This window comes from Lissotriton vulgaris, chromosome 11 (genome assembly GCF_964263255.1).
Source record: "Lissotriton vulgaris chromosome 11, aLisVul1.2, whole genome shotgun sequence".
In the NCBI taxonomy this organism is placed as follows: Eukaryota; Metazoa; Chordata; class Amphibia; order Caudata; family Salamandridae; genus Lissotriton; species Lissotriton vulgaris.
In genome coordinates this window covers 200266221-200287760 of record NC_141699.1, presented here as the reverse complement: position 1 = coordinate 200287760, position 21540 = coordinate 200266221, and the positions used below count along the sequence as shown (strand labels likewise).

Here is a 21540-nt window from a genome sequence, read left to right as displayed (position 1 = left end):
TTGGTGGGTCTGCTTGTCCGATTGAGGTGTATGGGTGTATACTAGTGGTTTTGAAGACATAATATGATGGGGACACAGTCCCATAAGATAGTGGGTGAATGAGAGCCCGATGTCATATGATGGCTTCTGGATGCATAAAGGTGGGTGTTTTGGCCTATTATTGTTAGGATGCTGACATATAATGCTCATTGTGTTGATGTATACATGGTAATGGAGTATTGTCAATGAAGTGTATGATGCATACCTCTCTCACCAATGCTTTTTACATTGGATGTGTTGTATCCTTACACAGATGATGTGATGAGACTCTGCTCTTCCTGTGTTGCCCCTTTGTTTTACCCTACTCCCACCCGTTGCTTCCTCAATCCCTTCCAAATTCAAACCATGTGTTCTTTCCCCACCCAGGGAATAGCTGGTGGTTCAGGGGGGCATAGTTCTTATAGTATTGATCTTTCCTTTGTCTTGTCTCCATATTTACCCTCTGGTTTGTCTTCTGTTGTGGTTCTGTCCTCTGATGTCTCAGGATTACTTGCTTCATGTTCTCATACTGGCAAAGGGAACAATTAACCTGTAATGGTGGCTCCAGGAAGAGTCATTAAGCAGGAGATTATCCGTTCTTCTCCGCACTCCCACAGTTAAAGGTGGTGTATTTAACATTGCTTCATTCTGTTCCAATGATTGTCAATCACTCCGAGTTGATTCACACACACCATCAGGTGGTCAAGAGCTATCTCCAGTGCCAGGAGGGAACAGGTGCTTCAGCCCTATCTCAGTTGACCCAGGTCATTTGTCTTTGGGGGAGCATCAACCTCTTTCTCCAAAACAAGTATATCATCCCTAAAGAGAGAACTTGCTTGCAGACCATCTGAGCCAATTTGTTCCATCATCGCTTACAAAGGATCTGCATCCAAATGTCTTCTAGCATTTATCACAGAAGTTTATGACCCCTTGGCTGGACCTCTTTGCCACCAAGTAGAATTGCCAGGTACCTGGTTGCTGTAGCCTTTTTCCAGCTTCAGAAGTGCCTCTGATTCCCAAGGTGATTCAGAAAGTAATATTAGATTGGTTTAAAATTTTACTAGTGGCCCCTTTTTGGCCCTGGAGAAATTGGTTTCCTTTTCTTTCGCAATTATCAGTCATTTCCTGTTGGTTTCTTTCTACGTAGCCATCACCTCTATTAGCACCAAACCTTCTCTGGAGAGACTTCACCTGGCGGTTTAGAGCTTGAGAAGTTAAACCTTCATGCGTTAGTATGTTGTGAGTATCTGGTCATCACGATTCAATAGACAAAGACTCTCTACTATCTCAAACGTTTATGCTAGGCATTGGGGATCACTTTCTACATGAGGCTTTGTCAAACCTCCTATCCCCTTGTGAATGTTTCCTGAAAAGGACTCGACTTCATGCAGGATTTGATTGGTTTGAGGCTTGCAGTTTCAATACTGCATAGTCAATGGGCAGTCATTTGAGCCTTTAGGAAACCATGCATTTAGAAATCATATCCTTTGGTTTCCAGGCCACCAAGAGGTTGTTTGCTTAAGCTCCGAGTGATTTACGGTCCCATTTCTTTTTCAGACCTTCCATTGGTTTTAGGAACTTTACAAATTCCACTGACTGAGTAATTGGTTCAGTAGACCTCAGGTTTCTCTCCTATAAAGTGCTTATACTGGTTGTTATTTGTCCAGGTCAAGGAATCGCAGATTTAGGAGCTTTGATTTGTTTTGATCCTTTTCTTTATTGCTTTGCAGATAAGGTTATCTTCAGACAGAAGCCTTCTTTTGTGCAAGTAGTTTCATCAGACTTCAATGTACCTCAAGACTTGGTTCTTCTGCTTTATTTTCCTAATCCTTCCGCTCCCCCCAAAAAAAGAGGTTACACAATCTTGATTTGCATAGAGCATTGTCTGTATATGTCACAAGCCAGCATCTTTCAGGAAAGTGTAGCCTCTATTTGTCATATTTAGATTGTCTGGCCAGGGTTTGCAGCCTTCATTAGCACTAAGCACATGGCTAAAGCAAACCATTATCCTGGCCAATTTGAGTTCTGATATGTTCTTACCAGGTCCAGTCCAGAGGAGGGTGTCAAGTGGCAAGTTGGCTTCTTAGGCTATATTAGAGGGAGTTTCCTGAAGCATATTGACATGGCAGCTACTTGGGCCTCCCATTTATGTACTATTATCATTTACAGGTGGGGCATACGGGTTTCAGTTATCTTTGGTGATAAAGTTTTTGCGGCAGTCCATCACAATGCTTGAGTGAACTGATCTGAGATGAAAATAAATGTTGTATATCTACCATCATGTAAGTTTAAATTGGTATTTTCAGTTGGCCTCTTGGTTTTGCTTGGGTACTATCTAATCCAGAAAGGACTGGGATGAGAAGATGGACGAGGAGGTAGTATCACGGATACCTACCGATAATCATCATTACTCCAAGTTCAGCTCTTCCTTGTCACAGTCCTGCTTTGCTCAGAGAGGCAACCAGAAAGGATATATTGTATTGTTAATATTTTATTGATATTGGAAAAGCTGTTGGGGTGGCAACAATATGTAGAGATTTTAGTTACAGGAAGAGAAAATCAGCTATATTTGATTTATTTCTAAATTAAGCTATGGTATGAACTATTTCTGGCAGAGAAATGGAGATCTCACTGAGTAGGGATTGTGTTGAGGAAGACCTGAACACAAAGTAATGAATACTACTGAGGTATTTCCTGACTACCAACTCCTTTCATGTTCCTAGTAGGAGGTATGGCCCAATGGCCAGAGCTGGCAACTTTGGGTGAGAGAACTAGGTTTGTGGTGAGGATTCGCCGCAACATTCACCGCAACATTCTATGATTCTGGGCAAATCACCTAATCTGAATGTGACTAGAAAACAAGAATGTGCAATGTAATCTGCAGCTCAAGTTAGGGGCTCTAATGCCCTTGGGCCAAGTTTGCCAATATCTGTGATCAGTAGTAACCCTTGTATGTACCGCCAGTGTTACCTTTGTATTGTAACACCCTGTGTTACTTTTAAAACACATTTATTTGAACCTTTAGTACTTTGCACATGAAGGCAATCATCTTTGTATTTAACAATTGCTCTTTACCAGCGATTTATATATTCTACAAATGTATTGTGCTATATTAAATGCACTTGCACCAAATGCTGAGGAGAAATATTTTAATAGTTAACAATAAAATATATATAATTGGTGTCAGAGGTAATAATCATGCTCTGCTCATATGTGCTAGCACTTGTGTGTTTGGCTGGGTAGCAGGTAAATTGTGTGTGTGTGTTTAAATGTCTGGCTGTGTGGTAAGTGTGTGTCTGTGAACATGAGTGTGTGTGTATGTCTCTGAGTTTGGCTGTCTGATAGAGCGTGTGAATGTGTCTGGCTGTTTGGAAGAGTATATATGTGTGTGTGTACCAACATGTTTGTGAGTTTGTGGCTGTCTGTCTGGTGTGTGTCGTATCCTAGAGCCCCAAGGATCACAGGACGCGGTGGCTGGTATTAAGGTACCTTTATTGTTTCTCTGGGTACAGTATCTATGCACGTCTTGCCCCTTGCCCTGCTGGTCATCTTCCGTCCCCGCCCTCCTCCCTGACCGGAAGTGGTGTCTGGTGTCTCCTTCCCTTTGCCCCAGACCCAGGGTCCTAGCGCCCACTGTCTGGGCACGACATCTCCCCCTTGTTGCAAAACAATGTTTCCTGTGACGCTGCCTGTGGTCACTAATAGAGAAGTAATGATAGAGAGAGATAGAGAGAGGAGAGAGAGAGAAAGAGAGAGAGAGAGAGAGAGAGAGAGAGAGAGAGAGAGAGATCCTCACAGGCCTCCGTCCCTTCACATATCTTCAATCAGTCTCTGTGGTTTCTTGCACTCCCTTCTCGGCTGTGTCTCTCTGTTGTCCACTTGTGCTCCTTCCTCCTATTTGACTTCCTCCAGTGCTGGTGCCTGCTGTTCTTCTTCTTTTGCCTTTAATTCTTTGAAATGTGATCTGTTTCTTGTGATGTGATATCGCCCTGCTGATGCTGTTATCATAGGTCCTCTCACTTCCATCACCGTCAGTGGATCCTTTGAGAACGCGCTATCTGATTTCCGCAGCTGTCTTTGCCGCACTCCCACTGTGTCTCCTTCTTTTATTTTTGTGTTAGTGGCGTGCCTCCTGCGATCAGCGTATGCCTTCATTTTGGCTTTCGCTTCTTCGTCTCTGGCAGCTATGTTGCTTCGCTCCACGCTTATCATCGCTTCCATTTGTGGTAGCCTTGTCCTTCTCAAGCGCCCCAGCACCAGTTCTGCGGGGCACCGTCCTGTGAGCTGTGAGGAGTGTTCCGGTAGTCCCTCAGTATCTGGCATAGGGCCTGCCCTATCGATATCTGTGTTATCTTTGCTCGCTGTATCGCCTTCTTGATCGTTCCCATTAATCTTTCGGCCATCCCATTCGCTTGTGGCCAGAGAGGCATTATTTTCCAAAGACGGATACCTAAGAATTCCATGACTTTTCTGAACTCTTCTCCTGAGAATTGCGGGCCATTGTCAGTCTTTAGTGTCTGCGGTGAGCCCCATGCTGCAAAAACATCGTCCATGACTGGTAGTGTTGCATTTGCCGAGGTTGTCGCTACTTGTCTTACAATTGGAAACCTGGAGAATTTGTCTATTATCAACAACAGGTAATTTCCTGTCTCCAGGGGCCCATAGAAGTCAGCCGCCAATACTGTCCATACTGCTTTGGGGAGTTCAGACATCTGAAGTGGCTCCGACTTGGATGGCGGCCCCGTCACTTGGCAAATGTGGCAGTGAATGACAGTTGCTTCAACCAAGCTGTCAAGTCCCGGGAACCACACCTTTTCCCGTAGCATTTTCTTGGTTGCTACTATTCCTCTGTGTGATTCATGCACTAGCTCTATCGTCTGTCTCCGCAGCGTTCAGGGCATCACTATTCTCGTTCCTCTCATCATTATTCCATTTTCGGTTTCAGAGAGCTCTTCATGAATCTTTTTGAACGCCAAAAGTTCTTCTTGTATTACTCCTTCTTCCAGGATGCTGTTGTTATTGACATGCCTCCACCTTTGTTGTCTTGTCACTTTCTGTACTGCTTGCATGGTAGGGTCTTGTTTCGTTTCCCGTTCCAGTTTTTCCATTGTTATTGACGCCGGTGTGTTGTGTTTCAGTACAAAATTTAGGTATTCCTCTGCCATTGTGGTTGCCTCAGATGCGTGTAGCAGGGGATGCATTGACATGTAGTCAGCCGGGTTGTTTTCCTTTCCTGGTTTGTGTATTATTTTGAAATTGTAGTCCATTAGCCATATTCCCCACCTCTCTATCCGGTGTGGTATTTTTGCATTTGGATTTCCATAGATTGTTATCCGTGAATATTGTGAAGGGTTTCCCATAGATGATCATGTGGTAGTGTTCACATGCCCACACTACTGCCAGACTCTCTTTCTCCGGTTGAGAGTATGTGTTTTCGACGTCTGATAAGCTCTTGCTTCCGTAGGCCACTACACACCTTGGTGAGTCTTTGCCTGGTCTGTGTTGTGCCAGTATTGCCCCCAAGCCCACTGGGCTGGCAGCTACTATGCCAGGTGATCTACTGCTGTCACGGCGTGCCTGATCTCTTCAAATGCTTTGCTGCATTCTTCTGTCCATGTGAAACTCTGGCCCTGCTTTGTCAGTTTTCGCAGGGGGGCACTTACTGTGGCAAAATCTTTTATGTACCTTGCACAGTAGCTGGCAAGGCCAAGAAATGACCTCACCTCTGCAACGTCGCCTGGCTGTTTCGCTCTGTCCAGCGTGTCCACTTTGCTGCGATCTGGCCGCATTTCTTTTTTGGAGAAGATGTGGCCACAGAATACCAGTTTGTCTCGCCCTAGTTCACACTTCACACAGCGTCAACCCCGCCTGTTCTAGTTGGGAACACACATCTCGCAATGCCTTGTCACGCTCCTCGTCTGACTTGCCGAACACCAGAATGTTGTCACTGTAATTTAGGCTATTTTTCACTGGCCTTATTACTTGTCTTATTGTTTCCTGAAAAATCTCAGCAGCAGACGATATTCCGAAACTCAACCGTTTATATCGGAACAGACCCAGGTGTGTGGAAAACGTGATGTCTTGCTTGAGCAGCGCTTCAATCTCTTCTTCTACCTGCGGTTGCAGGTGTATTGGCACTCGCCGGTGGTGTTGAGCTACTGGTTTGACTGATTCATCGATGTGCAGTGTTATTTGGCGCCTTTTTAACTTCCCTAGCCCCTGTAGGAGTTTTGGATATTCTTTCAAGATGCTTTCCTTCTCTGACATGTTTTATGTCATTTTGACGAGGCCCATCACCTGGGCTGTGATGTTGCTCAGTAGACACAGTGCTGGAATGTCACCCTTCAGCACGTGAATCTCTTCTTTTATCGTTTTACCTTTGTATGTCAGGTTCTCTGTGAATTTCCCATGTTTGTCACTGGCTTTCTTGAACTCCATGTGAATACCTCAACTCTGGACGGTTTCAACGTTGGCTTCACCTCCATCATCTCATATTCCGACACACACATGATGTTACATGTTGCGCCGCTGTCTAGGACAAACCTTGCTTTGTGTGGTCCTACGTCTATGGTCACAGACTCTGTCTTCTTTATCGTGTTCTTGTCCACAAGGCAGATGCTTTCTTGATTTCGGCCTTCATCTGTGGACATGGCAGCAGCGTTGGACATGAGGTAGAGTCGTTCTACTTTTTCTTCTTCCACTTCTTCTCCTGACTCTTAGTGAGGAGCTTCTGTATGCTGTTTAGACATGTTGACATGTCTGCTCGCGTCATTCACGGGCTTCCCGTTCTTCCTCTTTCACTTCTGAATTGCAGTCCCTGGCATACACTGGCAAAATGGTTGCTTCTGTTGTTGCACTTCCTGCATGTTTTGCCAAATGCCGGGCACGTGCCTCTGTGTGGAAACTCAAGTCCACATCTGTAGCAGGTCGATTCGCGTTGCTTCCTTGTCACCTGTTCATTTTGCCCTTTTTTCCAGCTGCTTGCGTGGCTGTTTTCTGTCATGCGGTGTGCTTGTTCAACTCGCCTTTCTTTTCCTCGCTCCATTTGCTTTGCGTGCGCTGTAGCTCTTGCTTCGGCCCTTGCTAGTGACAGGATCTTTTCCAGTGAGGTCGGTTCCTTCAGGATTCTCGCACGGAAGTCCGTGTCACAGCATCCCTCAATGATGCGCAGGCGAATTGCTTGTTCGTTGTCGTACTTGTCGCAGTGAGTTACTAACTTCCGATTCGTCCGTGTGCTGAAACGCTATTGTGAAGTTCTATCGCTCAAAATCAATGTTCCTCTGCGAATCAAATTTGTTTGTTAGGCACTTTAAAAGTCCCTTGTACGTCGATGTCTCTTCTTGTGGTAGGGTCACTAATAGGTCCTCTACTTCATCACCCACTAGGTTGAGGAACAGGCCCAGTTGTTTGGTCTCTGTCACATCTGTGGCCTCCATGTACCTCTCGAACCTCCTGACCCATCTCTCCCATCTTATACCCACTTGCGGCTCTGACAGGTTGAATGGGAGAGGTCTGCGATATTGGGCGCTCTGCCTTTCACTTCTTTGCTCTGTCATCTTGCTTCATTTTGTGCTCTTGGTGGCACTTGTTTCTCTGTTGTTTCCCTATTCTTCTCTGTTCCTTCTTTTATTTCAATGTTTCTTTGTTTGCATCTGCTTTTTTTCCCTCTTTGTCTTCTTTTTGTTCTTATTTATTCACTTGCATTGCCTTGTGGCTTTTTCTTCTTCTTTTGGTGCTCTTTTCGGCACTCTCATGTCTTTTTTCCTTTCTTGCCTGACTTCAAAAGGGCCGCCGCTCATTTCTGCTCCCTTATTGGTTCATTTGCCTGACTTCAAGATGGCCACCGGTGTTCTCGCGAGACTTCGGTACCAATCGGAGTGTTGCCTGACTTCAAAATGGCGGCCCGATCTTCCCTCGCGCTGATTGGCCCTGGCAAATGGCTGCCGGGAATCTTGCGAGAGTTCGCGCTCAAATTGCTCGATGTTCGCGCTCACTCGGCTCATTCAGTCGGCTTACCAGTGATCTTCAGATGCTTTTTTTCTTTCTTCTGCGGCGGTCGGGGTGGGCTCCCGCGCCGCTTTCTTCACTCACACGCAAGACAGGGTGGGATCCTGGTCTCGCTGATGTCGTCGCTGTGTAACCTCTTCTGTGTTTGACCCTGCGGGGTGGCAATGCCAGTACATATGTTGGTTATCCCTGCATATGAGGAGTAGCACAGGCATATGCCTTCTGGTTCCCCTTCTGGCATACATGACCCTTACTTGCATGGGGCACCTAACTGTAATTGGGTGCCTCTCCCTGGCTTGTTGTGGTTCTTTCTGTGTCTGTTTCATCTAGTGCCAATCCTTGACATTTCCTTATCATCTATGGCATACTATCATCACCTTTGACAAATGACTGTAACCCATGATAGGTACAGCCTTAATGTGAATGTGAAGTTTAACCTTCACAAATAATGGGGGTGCATTGGAAAACAGTATATTTCCAAGTCAGCTAATGGTGCATTTGGCCACTTGATTAAGAAGATAAGATAGAATTTGTGGAAGATCTGGTATTTTTGGGCAAACGTTTTGGATAGTCAGGAGAAGAAATATGTGTATGTCTGGAAAACAAGGAACAGCTGTTATTCTGGAACCCGCAGATTGAATTTTCATAAAATGGCAGGCTTATGTTTGTGGACAATTTTAACTTTTGTTAAATACAGCAAGCTTAGTTTTGGGAACAAATGAGAGAATGTATTACTCTACGTTATGGCAGCATTTCCTCAGTGCCAGAAGACACTGACTTGCTGCTATGGTACTTGTTTAATGGCTTATGTGAGGACACTGCAGGATCTTTAGTGGTATGTTTTCATAAATATAAAATCACTAGATATAAGCTGCTGACCCTACAAAATCAGTGTAACATTACAGATAAGTCTATGGTTTGAGGTGCAAGATTGTGAAATATGTGTACATTTTAATTTTCCCATTTAGCTTTGATTGAGGGTGGAGGGAGAAAAATTGAAAGAAGCAGGGCATACAACTGTAGAAATGTGCTTTTATACACTTTTAAAAATGAAACCACGTTAAGCTACGTGCCAAGATTATTGGATCTGCCAGTAAAACCTAGAAACTACATTTTATAACACACCCTAGTATATAAACTACCAGGTGGAGAGTAAGGCTCACTCTGAAAATTATAAATATTAAAATATTTCATTAGAGTTTCTTCAGAGCAGCTTGTTAAGTCTTAAAATAAATTATGTTCTAAAATGTGCAAGATTCCCATATGTTATTTTAACATGTTGCCAGAAGAACAGGTTCAGACATGCAGAGGGCCATTTTTCTTGATTGCATTGAAGTTCATGGCATCCTTGTTACATCACTGGTGCTCAATGATGAGTAAGAGAAAACAAATATGAGGGAGCTTTTAGGTGCCATGTAGCAGGACTCACCTTTTCCATGGCCACGGGAGGCGCCAGCCATCTTTTATCAAGTACGTTCTTTGGCAGATTATCCTTCAGTTTCGACAGATAGGTGTATTGCATGAAACTTATGAAGCCTGCATTGTCGGGTCCGGCCGGGTTCTTTCGGTTGATGAATCCCTTTATAAATCTAAACAAGAAGACAATCAAATGGTACAATATTTGAATAATTTATAACTAATGTTCATTGAAATGCACTGGTGGGTGTGATCTCCAGGCGATTTTATCACTTATGCCTAATATCAATAGAAAAACATGTAAAGCAGCATCACATACTGCACAAGTTGCTTATTTTTTTGCAGACAAATGAGGAAATTCTTGGGTTAATATGTTATAAATATTTGGTGCTGTGGGTGTCCCGCAGGAAAAAGCATCAAAGCATGCATCTTATTGGTTGGTCCTGCAAGATTACTGCTGTACTGAACAATGAGATTCACAAATCTTTAGTTGCCATTTTATGGTTTAAATCTTTTATTGAGTTTTCAAAACAGGAAAAAAACATACAGACCACGCTTCCCCATCAGGTGAAACAATGCCGAACTCTTCATGTTTAACACAAACGAAAGCGTGCAGTAGTGAGAATAACGACAATGCAAGACTTGTAGAGCCCCTGTGAAGGGGAAGCATTGTCCACCCCCCCCCCCTTGTCCACAAAGCAAAAGAAAAAGGAAAAGGGATCCACCAAGCCAATGAGGGAAAGGCAGTAAGCCGATCATCAGCTCTGCACATTGCCCTTGCGCTTCGGAGCCTTCTGTGCCTCGATCGTGGAATCTGCTAGGCGCAGCAGACGCAAGTAGCGAGGGCAGCTTAGTTCCCTGAACTCCCCTTTAAGCAAAGTTAAAAAGGGCCACCAAAGTTTTGCAAACCCCTCTCCCCTCCCCGCCTTTGCCAAGGACAACTTCTCCATACCCAGTACCATCCATAGCCTATGGAGCCAACCTGTGTGCGGGGGAGGTTGCGTGGTCCTCTAATGTGCCAGGATGTTCTGCATGGCTGCCCCTAGAGCAATCGCTATGAGCCTCCCCCTCCAAGATTTCAAAGGGTACATCAAAGCATTAGGGAGTCCTAGCAGAATGTAAGCGGGGAATTTAGGAAGTTGGGTATCAAGATGTGAGTCTATGTCAACCAAAATCGTACCCCAATAGGATTGCAAACGGTCACAGCTCCAAAGTAAGTGCTCCAGTGTGCCAAGCTCCTCACACCCTCTCCAGCAGCGGTCACTGATGCGGGGGTCCCAGTGATGTAGGCATTCAGGTGTATGGTACCAGTAGGTGGCCACTTTGGTCAAAGTTTCAGTGAGGACTGTGTGGTACGCAGAGTGTCTGGCCCTATGATATATGCCGCCCCATTCTTTGTGTGTGAGTGATCTCCCGAAGTCCCGATCCCACTTGGTCCTACCCGCATTGTATGTATAGGTGGTTGTGAGGAGGAAATGTTGGTACAGGTCAGAGATCAGTTTCTTATCGGAGGAGCGGGTTACCAGCCACTTTTCATACGGGGTGAGGAAACGCTGTGCACCTGGTCTGACCTCCGGCTGCAGTGCCCAGTGGTGGACCTACAAATAGGGTAGGCGATCGGACTCCAGTATACCATAGTCCTCCCTCACCTGTTGAAAGGAGAGGATACCATTTCGGTTGAACAAATGCCCCAGGGCTCTGCAGGGAGAACGTCTCCAGGCTGCAAATGCCTTGGAGTCCAAGCCCGGGGAAAAGTCGGGATTAGCAAAAAGCGGAGTCATCGGGGAGGGAAACGACGTGAGCTCGTGTTGGACAGCCACTCGGTCCCACACATCCAAGACGGTGCTCGTAACCTGCGATGCGTAGAGGTTGGGGGGACGGTGGCACCTGGGGAGAAAGGGAACCCCCTGAAGAGGCATGCCCGCAATGGCTTGATCTTGAACAAGCCAGTTCTTGCCCGATTCCAACTGGTGCCATTCTACTAGGGTGCGAAGTTGTGTCGCTTGATAGTATAAGAGGAGGTCGGGGACCCCATCTCCATCTTGAGCGGGCGGGAGAACCGCGATCGCATGTTTGAAGCGTGGACGGCGACCATTCCAGATAAAGCGCGCCAAGTCGGACTGTGTTCGTTGAAGCCAACCTGCTGGTGGGCGCAGAGGAAGAGTCTGGAACACATAAAGGATTTGGGGTAGCAGAGTCATCTTGGTGGCTGCTATCCTCCCCAGCCAGGAGAGAGAGTGGTGCTTCCATCTCCGGAGTTCGTCACGGAGGCGCGAGCGGAGCCTGGCATAGTTCGCTTCGGCAGTGGCCGGGATGGTTGGGCCCAGCAGAACTCCTAAATAGGGGATTGTGGTACTTGACCAATGCATATCAAATTCGCCTTGTACCTCGATGACTGTCTCCGGCGATAGGGAGATATTGAGGGCCTCCAATTTCTCAATGTTAATTTTGAACACGGAAGCCAACGCAAAGGTATGGAGTTCGGTACAAAGCGCTCGAAGCGATTGCATCGGCTCAGTGAGGGAGAGTAATATATCATCCGCATAGAGGCTGATCATGTGCACGTCGCCGCCAAAGGGGATGCCCTTGATAAGGGTATGTCGCCTGACCCGTTGCGCTAATGGCGCCATGTATAGGGCAAAAAGGATAGGGGAGAGTGGGCACCACTGCCTGGTTCCCCTGCCAATCGGAAAGCGCAGGGAAGTGTGCCCTTTGACACGGACCGTGGCATTGGGCCGGCCAGAGCAATTCAGTATACGGTTGCGGAGAACTTCTCCCACGCCGAAATGTTGCACCTGTTCCAGGTAGGGCCAGTGCACCCTATCAAAGGCCTTTTCGGCGTCAATGGTAAGTAGGTAAATTAAGAAATCTTGCCTTTTCCAACCTGGAACAACAAAGGAACAAACAAAAGAAAAATTACGACTGAGGAAAGAAACTAAGAAGACTGAAGGGGGGAGACTGGGCGCTGCTCCTCTTGCCCTCTAGCTCCAGCAAAGGCAAGAATGAATGGACAGGACCCTACAAGTTAACGGATACGATAGGTGACACAACATACAGACTACAACTGATGCCTACAAAAAAACAATGTTACCACATTAACCTATTAAAGCAATGGATTGGACCTCTTCCCAAAGGTCTGAACCTCTTGATACCCACTCGACCTGACGCATCTTCCACCATAGACAGTATGGCTGTAAACGAAGAACTGTCCATTCAGAAGAAGAACGACCTGAAGAAGACCCTATTACCTTTTTCCAACATATTTTCAGATTTACCTGGGAAAACAACTCTGGTAGAACACAACATTGAAACCCTCCCCGGTAAAATGATGAAGCAAAAGCCGTATAGAATACCAGCGGCCAGAAGAGAGGCGGTGAAAAGAGAAGTACGGGATATGTTAAACCTTGGGGTTATCCGTCCCTCAAACAGCAGTTGGGCCTCCCCAATAGTCATGGTCCCAAAGCCTGATGGATCCAAGCGTTTCTGCATGGATATCACAGCTCTTAACGCTATATCTACCTTTGACGCGTACCCCATCCCGAGGGTCGATGATTTAATCGAGAAGCTAGGGGATGCGGTATATATCACCACTCTGGATCTCACAAAGGGATATTGGCAGATGCCCCTCCGTGAAGAAGACAGGAAGAAAACCGCCTTCATAACCGACGAGGGACTATTCGAGTTCACGGTACTTCCTTTCGGACTTCATGCAGCACCTGCCACCTTCCAGCGCCTCATGAACACCATATTAAAACCATACCTGTCGTTCAGCTCAGCATACTTGGACGACATAGCTGTCTATAGCCCGACATGGGAATACCACCTACGCCATCTGACCATCATCCTAACAGCCCTGAAACAGGCCGGACTACATGTAAACGCGAAAAAGTCCAGAGCCGTTTTTCACTGAGTGTAGTATCTGGGGTATATGTTGGGATACGGGAGAATCGCACCACAGACCAAGAATGTAAAAGCCATCGAAGGAACACCCTTTCCACACAATAAAAGAGACCTGAGAGCCTTTCTCGGCCTGATTGGTTACTACCTTCGATTCATACCCAGATTCGCGGAGCTGGTTGCCCCCTAACAAATTTTCTTCGAAAGGACGTCAGACCCAAAGAACTCCTGCACCCATCCCAGGGGGCTCCGGCCGCTTTTGAGAACCTGAAGCGGACGATCACTACCCAACCTGTCTTAATATCCCCGGACTTCAGCAAAACATTCCTCCTAGCGACCGACGCATCGGATGTGGGCATTGGGGCGGTATTGTCACAGATAGGGAAGGATGGACTAGAACACCCAGTGCTTTACACTAGTCGCAAATTGTTCCCACAAGAATGCAAGTACCCCACAATTGAGCGGGAGTGCCTTGCAATTAAATGGGCCATTGAGAAGTTACAGTACTATTTAGAGGGGATGCCATTCATCCTGTATACTGACCATGCTCCCTTGAAGTGGATGTATAACAACCAGGGTCACAATCCAGGGGTTCTTAGATGGTTCTTATCCCTACAGCCCTATGCCTTTACTGTACATCACAAAACGCTGATTCCCTCTCCCGAGTCTTTCCTCTCCCCGATTGGGAGAAACCAATGGGGGGTATGTGACGGGGCAGGCCATACACCAGAGGGACCGGACATGGTAAAGGAATGGTGGTCCGCCGTTCCCCTCTCAGCCACTTCTGTCCCCTCTCAACAGTCTGACCCTCCCCGAGATGCTGAATGGATTCCGGACGATCAAGCGGTATGGAGTTGGGAAGAAGGAAAAGACACTGGCACCTTTAATTGGGGATATCAGCCGGACGAGACTCCTCCCAGTTTCGCTGACGTCACGCAGGACCCGTCAAAAGAGGACGGAATCAGGAAGAAGACGGACGGCGGTTCCCTGGAGGCGGAGTACGAGGAGTACGAGCGAGAAGAGAGGAGAGCGAGTCAAGAGAGAGCGGAGGACGAAGCAGAGTTAGCGGGCGGCCTGGACAACAGTGGCAGTAACATCAAGACAGGAGGCCAACGACCCCAAGCGTCGCCCTGCCACGTTCCCACAGGAGGAGCGTGTCTTCAACAGGTACGGGGCAAGTTAGCGGGTTGGGTGGGACAATGTACCACTCCTGCTTCCTAAGCACACCTGTCTGGAATAACTACTTTGTACATAGTTGTACATAGCCCTAAAGAGCCTGCAAACCCCCTCCCCTCACGAGCATGTATCGCACTGCCTCTGTAAAGGAAAGATACCAGAACACTCGGTTTCCTTCACTCCCGGCCCCTTTCGAGTCTCGAAACCAGGACGACCGTCCTAATACTTGTGTTTTGTTCCTTTTGTTTTTCTCTTCTCTGTTCCCTGGCACCATCCGCTGTGAGAGTATCCTACCACTCCGGAGAACTTATACCTGGGGCTTAACGTGTCCAAAACGGTCACAGACTGGAACCATTAAAGAACACCAAAACGGATCAAGCGGCGTTCACGAGAGAGAGACTTACAAGCCGCCAGAGAAGAGTATTTATGAAAATAAAGCCATCTCTTAAAAGCACCCTTAAGGGCTCGGTGTCAGTTCCTCTTGCTCCTCCCCGTGTCCCGCCTACCCCGCCACACCTGCATATAGAGTTTCGTAAAATTCTCCAAAGGCTGCGGCTATGTCAGCCCCGTCGACTGCGAGGTCTCCCCGTCAGGTCTGTATGGACCTTATGCCCTGCCTTTGGCGCTGTTCTCTCAACTTGCTCGCCAATAGTTTCCCACAGCGGTCACCCCCACTATAATATGCATGCTGGAGGCGGAGGGCTGCATATTCCGCAGTGTCCTGATCTAGGGCGGCCAACATCTTTCTCTCCATGCAAAGTTGCCGCCATGCCCGAGCTGCCCTCGTGCGTTGGTGCATCTGTTCCAGCTCCGCTATGCGTTGGGCTATTTCAGCTCTCTTCTGAGCGCGTTCTCTGTTGTTGGCTGTGGCGATGGAGACGAATTCTCCGCGCAGGTCCGCCTTGAGCGCAGCCCACTGTGTAGCCTCAGGGGTATCGACGTTGGCATTGTAAGTTAAAAACTGGGTGATGGCGGCTTTACCACTCTACTATGGTAGGGTCCTGGAGCAAGGCATCCCGAAGGCGTCAATGCCGAGGCGGGGCAGGCGCGGCTGGAAAGAGGAGGGTGGCTATTACCGGGGAGTGATCCGACAGGGAGGCCGGGAGGATGTCAACATCCTTCACTCAGAGCACCAGTTGTGAGGAGCACAGGAGGTAATCAAGCCTAGCGTAGGATTTGTGAGCCGCTGAGTAATAGGTGTATGCCGTGGAGTGTGGGTGGGAGTGCCTCCACAGGTCGACGTGACCTAAGTCTGAAAGGTGTGCATTCCCCGCACTGGAGAGGGATCCCACCTGCCCTAGCGTTGGCAGGAGCGATCCGCCGTGTTATGGGATACCAAGTTGAGGTCGCCCCTAGTAGTAAATGTGGGTGGGTGTTAGCTGTGGCTGCCACCAAGGCCGTGTGTAGGAATTTTTCCTGACCCTCGTTAGGTGAGTATATGGAGCCCACTAAAATTGTGTGTCCGGCAATCAGAAAGCGATGTACCAACTACCTGCCCTTGATCTCTACCTCCCTATGCAAAACTTGACCGATAAAGGATTTAGGGCCCGATGTAGGTAAACTCCAATTTACCACTTCTTAAATACCGAATCATACCGATTCGGTATCTAAGAAGTGGTAAATTGGAGGGGGGGAGATGTGGGTATTTCAGAATCTGTAAATACCGAATCTGTAAGATTCGGTATTTACCGATTCTGTAAATACCGAATCGGTATCCCCCATTGATTCCTATGGGCCTTGAAGCCCATAGGAATCAATGTGCATTACCGAATCGGTATTTACCGATTCGGTAATTACCGATTTCTGCAAGGGTGCAGGGGGTGTCACTTTGACACCCTCTAGCACCCCCAATACTGGCTTGTGTGCCATGTGGCACACAGACATGCCCTAAGGGCATGTCTGTCTGTCACATGGCATAGGTGTGCATGCACACATGTGCATGCACACCTGGATTCGGTATTTTAACACCCAATTGGATTGGGTGTTAAAATACCGAATCTGAAGGGCCTGTGGGACTGAAAGTAGTCCCACCTACATCCCGATTTTTTAAACTCGGTAAACTTACCGATTCGGTATTTTTCCGATTCAGTAATTTTACCGAATCAGTAAAATACTGAATCGGTGAAAAAAAGGTCCCCTACATCTCAAAAGGCAAATACCGGTCGGAAACGGCCGAATTCGGCTGTTTCCTACCGGTATTGGCCACCTACATCGGGCCCTTGGACACTAAAATCGCTACTCCCGCCACCTTCTTAGGTAAGGACGAGAAAAACTGCATGGGGAAGCCTCGCGACTTAAGTCGATGGTGATCCTTCGGCAGCAAATGCATCTCTTGTAGGAGGCAGATATCTGCTGTGAAGTGCTCTAAGAGGGAGAGTATTGCCCAACGCTTGATAGGGTTGTTAAGTCCCCTCACATTAAGAGAGAGTATTTTTAGTTGGAGGGATATCATGTGTAATCAGCAGGACCTGCATGGCTCTGAACAAGGCGCGGGAAAGAAAAGGGGAACTCAAAAATAGGTGGACAAGGAGGACCCCTCCCTCCCAAAAAACAAACCCCCCTGTCAACTGCCCTGCCCCACCTCCCCCCTCCCCTAACCCCACCCCTAGACCTCAAAGCCCCGTCCTGCCACCCACCACCCGGTCCCCAACCCCCCAACTGTGTGTGTCCAGAGTCCCAGTCCTGTCAGATCAACACAGGGACAGAATCAATCAGAGGTCGCTGTTTCTTTGGCTACCTCTAGGATGGCCGTAGCTCTCTCCTGCGAGATGATGTGGGCTTCAGGCTTCAAGCGTGACTTCGAGGAACGTCTGCGGCCGACCGTGTGCCAGCCGTCTCAGATTTTGTCCCAGTGCAGGCCTCGATGGTGAAGACTCCTCCGCTACCTCTATGCCCAGCAACGTGCATGTGTCCTTGAGCGAGCGCAGCTGCTGCCGGGCTCCATTCCATTTGAAAATAAGTCAGAACGGGTGGCCCCAGGAATACGGAATCTCGTGTTTACGAAGGAAGTCCGTGGCTACCTTGAATGCCTTCCGTTTCTGCAAAGTGATCGCTGAAATGTCTTGGTACAGAGCAATGGGATGGCCGCGGAAATGAAGCAGTTGTTTCTGCCGGGCTTCGCAGAGGATTGTTTCTTTGAGTGGGAAGTCAGGGAGAAAGGCCAGAATGTCCGGAGGCGGGCCAGATGAATGCCGGGGGGGCCCACTCTGTGTGCTCTGTCTATCCTGATGCCAAAGACTGGGGATTCTCCCAGTAAGTCCCTGACAAGGTCTTGTAGGTAGCCGGTGATGTCTGCCCCCTCTGTCTGAAGAGGGACCCCCCCGGACCCGAATGTTGTTTCGACGGGACCAGTTTTCTAAGTCCTCCGCGTGGGCCTGTAGGTCCAGGTGTTGGTCTTTGATCCGTAGGACTTCCTTTTGTAACTGCTCGACCTCCTCACTCCGGGCCCGGTCGGCGTCTTCAATAGCGACCACGTGCTCCCCAAGGCCTTCTACGTCCCGGCTGAGCTCCCTGACCTCACCGGCTACGTCCTGTTTCAGTGATTTGAAATCTTCCCTGAGGGAGTTAAATGACAACTCCAAAAAGGATTTGGTGATGGGCATTGACAGTGTGTACGTGTGTGAGAATTGTGTGGTCTTGAGGCGGACCGTGAGCAGAACGTTGCGATTTATTTTAAAAATTGCACTTTCTTGTTTCTAATTAACCTTTGGCTATCCCTTCGACACTCTGACCAAATATTGGGCTACCTCCTTTACCTGCGGTGCCTGACCAACTCGAGCCGGCAGAATTGCCCAACGGCCGCCATCTTGAGTGAGGAGCACGGCGAGCAGACCAGTGCTCGGCCAATCCGGCCCTCGTCACTATAAAAATACCCAGAAATCCCACGTACTCCGATTGACAGTGTGCATGTGTGTGAGAATTGTGTGGTTTTGAGGCGGAAGCCGGGACCGTGAGCAGAACATTGCGATTGATTTTAAAAATTGCCCAACGGCCGCCATCTTGAGTGAGGAGCACGGCGAGCAGACCAGTGCTTGGCCACTCCCGCCCTCGTCACTATAAAATGGTACCCCCATTTCGGAGGCGCAGCGGGCGCGCCGGCGGCGCGCCAAAGGCAAGCCCGTCTGCGCCCGTCCGCGTCCGGACGGGGCCAGGGCCACAACCCCTGTATCTTTTACTGGGACTGTTAAGAGCTACACTTCTATTGAATTGAGAAGGTTAAGAACACAGGCTAAAGCGATTTGTCAACATCTTTACTATCCCTCAAATATGCCTATGCAGTGCTTGCATTGTAACGCCCAGCTCAAACCTGTGCCCACTTTGGATAAACAACAAATATTTAAAATGTACCTTCTAAATTGTAGGTCCCTACCTAAGCACTGTATAGAAATATCTTTGCTACTCGATGAACTTAAACTGGACGTAGTCTTTCTTACCGAAACATGGTTATCTCTGTATTCGGAACCTGAGTTAGTTCAATCCTTGGGGCAAGGTTATCAAATAGTGAGGCATGATCGACCCAACGAGAAGGGAGGCGGCTTAGCAGTCATATTTAAGGATCACTATGCCTGCTGATACCTTCCTAACCCCTTCACGGATTGTGAAAGCATGTCTTTCTGTCTTGAGTTTTCTCCCAACATGAGTTTCACAGGGGCACTCATCTATCGTCCACCAGGCCCTGCAAAACAGTTTTATGCCTCACTGTCTCCAACGGTCGCAGATCTTGCCTCCTCCCCAGCCAACTATACGCTACTAGGCGATCTGAATATTCATTTTGATGACTTAACTGACAACATTGCCAGAGAGTTAATCGGAGTCTTTTCCGCTCTACAGATGACCCAGCTTGTTTTATCCCCTACACACACGAAAGGACACCTGTTAGTTCCGGTGTTCAGCAACTGTCCTAATCTGAAGGCATATCCCCCGATTGCCCTTCCTTGGACAGATCATTTGCTGATTCCCCTCGTGTGGGAGACTCACAAAATTCCGGCTTTAACACCTGGAGTGCGGGAAGCACGCAACTGGTCAAAACTGCAGCTGGACCAATGGACACACGAGTTAGAAATGTCAACTCCATCAATCAATTAGGACCCGCTGATAGCTAATGACACATTTAATAAATAGATAAAGAACTCTCTCAATGCCACCCTCCCTATTAGGAAAACTGCCCTAAAACGACCTAGGATCACCGCCCCCTGGTGCTCGGCTGAGCTCCGGGAGAAAAAGTGTCAATGCAAAAGACTTGAAAGGAAATGGCGTTTGGGGTATGCTGAGTTGGTCAAAACCATTTACAAAGAGGCTATCAGAGCCTATAAAAGTGATATAAAGACTGCCCAATCGATATATTACACACACAAAATCTCTGAAGCCTGTTCCAACTCTAAAGAGATCTATCAGATCGTGAAATGCCTCACTAAACTTCCACCACCGCCACTAATTGACTACAACCCCCAATCCCGGTGTGAGGATCTGGCGGAATTTTTTTTCTGTAAAATCGATCTCATATACTCCTAATTTTCGACCACGGATCTGATGATCATTCCTGAGGACCTATCTTTCTCTTCCTCACAGGAAGCTACTTGCAATCGACCGCTAAGGGTGGGCGTAAAATCTGTTTCACGGGCGAATTTGCGGATTTTACGCGATTTCGCGATCCACGAATCTCGCGAAATCGCGGTAAAATCCGCAAATCAGCGGGGACGAATTTTCAGCCAAGCAAGGGTTACAGCAGCAGGTGCAAAAGTTGAACCTAATTTCTTTGTAACCTTTTACAAAAGGGTTACAAACAAATTAACTTCAACTTGGACACCTGCTGCTAATTGCTTCCTGGCGCCTCGTTGCCTACGTGCAACTGTTCTCTGACCCTGCTCTGACCCTTGAAGCAGGGTCAGAGAATAGTTACAAGTAGGCAACAAGGCACCTGTCCAAGGAATTAAACCTCATCAGGAAGCACTTACAGATATAAAAAACAGGAAGAAGGGAGAGGATGGCAAATACACCCATTTTGAGTTGTCAGGAGGGGTTAAACTAAAAGAGACCTTTACAGCACAATTTTCATATGCATTTTGCTAAAAATAAAAAGCTGTATGTTCTGTAGGGGCAACTCAGGAATCTGGCCCTTCAGAGATCCGGCCTCTCTTTCTTTCTCTCGTTCTCTCTCTCCCTCTCTCTTTCCCTCTCTTTCTCTCTCTCTCTTTCTATCTATCTATCTATCTATCTATCTATCTATCTATCTATCTATCTATCTATCTATCTATCTATCTATCTATCTATCTCTCTCTCCCTCCCTCTCCCATAAACGACTGCATGGGTAACTTCGCTATGCAAGCGGCTCGCGAAGACGCAAAAAGCCCCGCGAACACGCAAAAAACCCAGCGAACACGCAAAAATCCCACGAACACGCAATAAAACAAAAATCTGCAAATTCGCACAAATTCGCGAATTTTGCGGATCGCGAATTCGCAAATCCGCAAATTCGCGGATAGCGAATTCGCAAAATTCGCCCATGCTTATCAACCGCCTTTATTAGACGAATTTCCCCCGTTGAGTTCGGAACTACTTGCCACTCTAATGACGCAGGTGAAATCAGGCTCACCCAGTGATCCTGCTCCTCCCCGTACCCTGGTCGCTTTTACCCGTACCATTCTTCCTACTATGTTGAAAGTACTCAGCACATCAATTTCTTCAAGTATCGTTCCATTGGCGTGGAAACAGGCCATGGTGCGGGCTCTTGTTAAAAAACCTAATCTGGACACCAATAATTTCAACAATTATCGCCCGATTTCTTTGCTTCCTTGGGCTGGCAAAATCTTAAAAAAATATGTAAATGGCCTACTAACATCCTTTCTTGAGAACAACCAGCTGCTGGACCCCTCACAGACGGGTTTCCGCCCCAAACATGGGACGGAGACCGCTCTGCTGGCGGTCACGGAGGAATCCAGAAAAATCTTAGATCGAGGAGGATCGGTGGCAGTCATCCTCCTCGATCTGAGCGCTGCATTTGACACTGTTAATCACAGTACCTTATTG

At 47.6% G+C, this 21540-nt stretch overlaps 1 protein-coding gene across 1 annotated transcript in view; it reads right to left on the bottom strand.

Moving 5' to 3' along the window:
• The window catches only part of MYO1H (myosin IH), a 655926-nt gene that overhangs the window by 183308 nt on the left and 451078 nt on the right, over positions 1-21540 (bottom strand). Inside the window, exon 23 of the mRNA XM_086943103.1 lies at positions 9455-9614. Coding sequence (XP_086799229.1) covers positions 9455-9614 — 160 coding nt within the window. The remainder of the gene's footprint in view (positions 1-9454; positions 9615-21540) is intronic.